Source organism: Procambarus clarkii, chromosome 22, assembly GCF_040958095.1.
Source record: "Procambarus clarkii isolate CNS0578487 chromosome 22, FALCON_Pclarkii_2.0, whole genome shotgun sequence".
In the NCBI taxonomy this organism is placed as follows: Eukaryota; Metazoa; Arthropoda; class Malacostraca; order Decapoda; family Cambaridae; genus Procambarus; species Procambarus clarkii.
Window position 1 is genome coordinate 36,591,649 of NC_091171.1, and position 4,953 is coordinate 36,596,601.

At 42.0% G+C, this 4,953-nt stretch overlaps 1 protein-coding gene across 1 annotated transcript; it reads right to left on the minus strand.

Moving 5' to 3' along the window:
* LOC123761088 (protein trapped in endoderm-1-like) lies at window positions 1-4,953 on the minus strand. The gene is made up of 3 exons (XM_045747021.2): window positions 4,385-4,953; window positions 1,809-1,981; window positions 1-472 (listed from the first exon to the last, which is right to left on the minus strand). The coding sequence occupies exons 1-3, from the start codon at window positions 4,922-4,924 to the stop codon at window positions 1-3; spliced, it is 1,185 nt and encodes a 394-aa protein (XP_045602977.1). The 5' UTR covers window positions 4,925-4,953.

The window sequence follows — 4,953 nt, forward strand, 5'->3', positions numbered from 1 at the left end:
TCAGGAGGAGCTGCTCAGAAAGTGAAAGCCGAGAGGAGGCAATATACAGCCATCGGCTCCAGGGTCTGACTCAGAGAACCCCAGTGAGCTATGAAGAGGAAGAATGGCAACAGATCCACTTCGAACGATAACAGATGATAGCTGCAAAACAGATGGACTTTTACTACAGTTACATATAAGTGATTTATATGTTTTCCAAGTTTGTTCCACAATTAGTTTGAAGAACTGCTTGTAAGCCTTCCTGTAGTTGGCGTTGCTGGCTGCGTAGACGAGGAAGTTGATGCCGTACTGGATCCAGTAGTTCATGAAGATGGCGATGCCGAGAGGGACGTGTTTATCGTCGGTGACTATTGATACCACGCTGTAGACGCAGACAGGGATCACGCAGACTAGGTAGAGCAGCAGCAGTGCCAGCAGGAGCGCAGTAGACCTCAGCATCCTGCAGAAACGTTGTTGCACAAGCTCCTTTGGCCTGCAGAGATAACATAAGGATGCATTAAACTGCAGAAGGCCTATATTAATCAATGCGAGGCTGCAGTTATGCATTAAATCCACGTATAACTTTTTATAGGGCAAATATAAGATATACATATATTTAAACCTTTAAACAGCAATTATTTACTGAGAGGAAATTAATTTGCCACACTGTGTGCCTGGTGAAACTTGAAAATAAGGTGGAAAATGAAAATTGGTGGCAGCAGCGACGACACAGCTGCGCCATAGCCTCACCTTGTGCCTCACTTCCCTCCACCAATGACGCATTGCCTTCATTATTCTTTACAATATCGCCCCCCCTAGTTCCACAAGTTCATTTTATGAGACACTGATTACCATCATTAATAAACAAACAATTACCGCAAATGTCATCGAATAATTCATAAATGAAGTAAAGCGCAAGGGCTGAGAGTCAGAGACGATATATTCCCATCAAAGTGATTCAGTGGGCAGTGAAGGACTTGCTAACTCTTATAGCATGGCTGCTCTGTCTTTCTAGAGAATGAAAAATTACGTTTCTTCGTCGTTTTTTATAAGGATCTGAATGCTCAAGATTAACGTTTTTATTCTTCTTTGTAAACTTCTATGTGAGTTTATGTCCATTTTACAGTACATTTCTCTAAACTGGGCCGGGATATAAATCAAACTTAACAGTTGACATATAAAGTTGAATAACTAGAGATATGTTAATAATAACACTTCTTGAAAGGAATCCTAAGAACAATATTTCGAAAATGACAAGCATTCAAATGCGAATTGATCTAATACAGTAGGATAAGCTGTATCAAATGAAAAATACAGGAATAGAAAGTCATATGCTGATACCATGATAGTTTAGTGTTGGACTTATGACCTGTCAAATTCACAAGGGTTATTAAGACCAGGACACTAGCTAGCTTGCTGGGTCAGCCCGCAAGTACACACCGAGAAGCGGGATACACCCCGTGGTGTGTATATATGAAGCAGGTGTTTGTATCGCGTCAGACTACGGGCTCACCATAGCCCGTGCTACTTGCCCCGCTCCTGTACCAGGCAAGTAACGGGCTCACCATAGCCCGTGCTAATTGGAACTTGTTCCGAGTATCTGAATCTATAACAACAGCAACGTATCACGTCAGTTTTACGTGGCTATTCATGCCCGTGCCACCTTTAGGGTGACTTAATCTTTATCAATCAATCAATCGCGTCAGTTAATAGTGAGGGCTGGTCGAGAGAGGCGACTTACGCGTCCATTCTACAAATTCCATAAGTCCTACACCCGATCCCGATTCATGGCACCAAATGGAGAGTAACGCAGTACTCTCGTTCCTTACATTCCAGCAGCTCGCAGCATCCTGGTGTTCCTCCAGATCTGGAAGATGATGCTGAGGCTGCCAGTAAACATGAGGCAGCAGGGCAGGAGGGACTCCAGGCAGTAGAAGTAGATGCGTGCCTTAACACTCGTATAGTCACACTTGTAGGTGGTGCGGTCGTAGTTGTACTGACCCTGTAAGGAACAGCCATCGCACGTGACATGAGATAGATGCATGTTTCATGCTAGTTCCCTACAGCTGTAAGCTAGTGACAAAGTTACTGGAGCAGTGCGATGGGATCGAACCTGTATTCCTGGACTCCCCAGGCACACGCGGGTTCGATTCCATTGTACGACTCCAGTATTTTCTTATAGATATATGAGATTTTCATTGTTCCATTGACAATTCACTGTTCTATTCATTTTCATTGTGCACTGAAAGTTTACGATGAATGATGCAAAAAAAACTCCATCACACACAGGTGATTACACAAATGTGAAGGGAGAGGGGGGACATGATAGGAACGTATAAGATACTCAGAGGAATTGACAGAGTGGACATAGACGAAATGTTCACACGGAATAGTAACAGAACGAGAGGACATGGATGGAAGCTTGAAACTCAGATGAGTCACAGAGATGTAAGGAAGTTTTCTTTTAGCGTGAGAGTAGTGGGGAAATGGAATGCACTTCAGGAACAGGTTGTGGAAGCAAATACTATTCATAATTTTAAAACCAGGTATGATAGGGAAATGGGACAGGAGTCATTGCTGTAAACAACCGATGCTCGAAAGGCGGGATCCAAGAGTCAATGCTCGATCCTGCAAGCACATATAGGTGAGTACATATAGGTGAGTACACAGGTAAATAAACACGTAAATGCAAAATCTAACATCTAAAATCAAAATCAAAATGCAAAATAAACACGTAAATGCAAACACAGGTGAGTACACACATAGGTGAGTACAAACACAAGTGAACACAAACACAGGTGAACACAAACGCAGGTGAATACACACACACAGGTGAATACACACACACAGGTGAGTACAAACACAGATGAGTACAAATTCACATACAAATTTAAGGTAATGATTTGATTCTGCAATATATTGCACAGTTAACCTACAATTCAGGAGAACGTTTTTATTATTTAATAAAACTAAAAAAGGTCAGCTTTTAAGGACGTCTTGGTAAGCGTGAGTGGTGGAAAGGGTTCGAAAGAACATTAGAAGTTTGGAAGTACACAGAGCTAAATGGTCTAGAGACCAATGACTGACCTTCCATAAAATGCAATCCACAACAGTTGACTAAATCCAGGCAACCGTAACTCCTGATTCAACCCGTTCTCGCACTTTCGTATAGTCAATATTGACTTATTAAATACGTGCATATGTGACATACTAATTTATTGTGAATATTTTAATTTACCTTGAAAAGTTTCATAGAAAACACCGACCTTACCTAACCTTCTTAGTATGTTAAGATATAACATCTTATTGCTTCGTAATTACAATTATTACTTAACCTATTATAGGTATAGGTTAAGTAATAATTGTAATTACGAAGCAATAAGATGCTTATTATAGGTATAACCTATTATAGGTATAGGTTAAGTAATAATTGTAATTACGAAGCAATAAGATGCTTATCTTAACATATTAAGAAGGTTAGGTAAGGTCGGTGCTTTCTATGAAGCTTTTCAAGGTAAACTAAAATATTCAAAATAAATTAGTATGTCACATATGTACTTATTTAATAAGTCAATATTGACTGTAAGAAAGTGCGAGAACGTGTTGCCTGATTACGGTTGCCGGATGAACAGTCCCATTAGGTGCAAGGAAACGTTCTCGAACGTTTCAACTTGGTTCCATTCAATGGAATATCAGCCGAAGTAATAAATGTTTGTGACATTATTTTGATTAATTTCATGTCGACTCAGTGACTATACTTTAAGTAGCCACTGTAATTGTTCCATAACCCCCTAGCTTTTCGTACACAGACTGTCAGACTTTGCATTCGTTAACATTAGTACATTTAAAATGTCTTTGGAGAAGGATGGGGATCGAACCAGCATCCTGGGTAAACCCCAGACGTGCGTCTTAACCCATGGACCACTGTATGCTAAAGATTATTTATCCTGGGATCTGCCCAGATTTATTTATCTAGGGATCCGTCTTGCTACAAAGTTATTCTCATCGATATATAACGTTATTGTGATTTCCTTGTGAACATTAAAAACTGTTCACACTGGAAATGTAATGTATTTTAATATAATTTAAATTCCTACACTCTTAGAGGGAATAAGAAACAGCTCTAATCTAACGTATTTTGGAGTGGGAATGCTTCAAGGTAATGCCCAAGAGACAACGAAACAGAAAAGTGGATTATATGGTGAACTATGATAAATGTTCATCCATTTATTCATTGGTGAATTAGAAACACAATCCTCTTTAAGAATACAGAATTAAGAACTCTCCCTCAAATGTACTGAAGGAGAGGCGAAAATGTAGAACAAAAATTTATAGAAATAGGTGGGCGTGTGAGGGCCTTCAACATAAAGACAATATAAGTTGACTTTTGTGGTCATCAACTGACCTGCACGATGGCGTCCATCTGGAGAAGGACGCTGCCCAGCCAGATGGCCACGATGAAGGAAATGGTCGGGCGTGGTCTGAAGAACCTAGCGCCCCTGGAGCGTCCCAGATCCACACAGCGTTGAACCGTCAGCAGACCAAGCGTTGTCCACTCGGCCAGGGCGTTGATGTATCTGAATAACGCAGCACCCGTGCAGAAACTCTTGCTGGGCACCGTGTCTGAGAGTCCGATGGCGTAGTTATAAGTGATTGCTGTTAACGGAAGGTTGACGGCGCAGTAGAGGAAGTCACAGAAGCTGAGGTGCAGCAGAAGTAATGTATCACCTTCCAGAGCGACCACTGGACGTCCGGCCCTGTGGCCACACTGGTAGTGTCGTCTCCACAACCGTCCGAGGTACAGCTGGTGGGCGATGGTGGAGATGGTGACAAGGTTACCGACGCCGCCCACGCAGGACACCGTCCACGCCCACCCTTGAGCCGCCACGATCCACGCCTCAGGCACTGTGGTGTCAGGACTCTCCTCCACAGTTCCGTTCATCATCAAGCTCAACTCCGATCTCTTCTACATCG

Excerpts from the sequence above, each read along its gene's own strand:
- LOC123761088 (XM_045747021.2), bottom strand. The coding sequence starts at position 4,924 with ATGATGAACGGAACTGTGGAGGAGAGTCCTGACACCACAGTGCCTGAG. Across the intron at positions 1,982-4,384 it reads AGATGGACGCCATCGTGCAG|GGTCAGTACAACTACGACCG; the intron begins GTCAGTTGATGA and ends TGTTCCTTACAG. Across the intron at positions 473-1,808 it reads ATGCTGCGAGCTGCTGGAAT|GCCAAAGGAGCTTGTGCAAC; the intron begins GTAAGGAACGAG and ends TTATCTCTGCAG.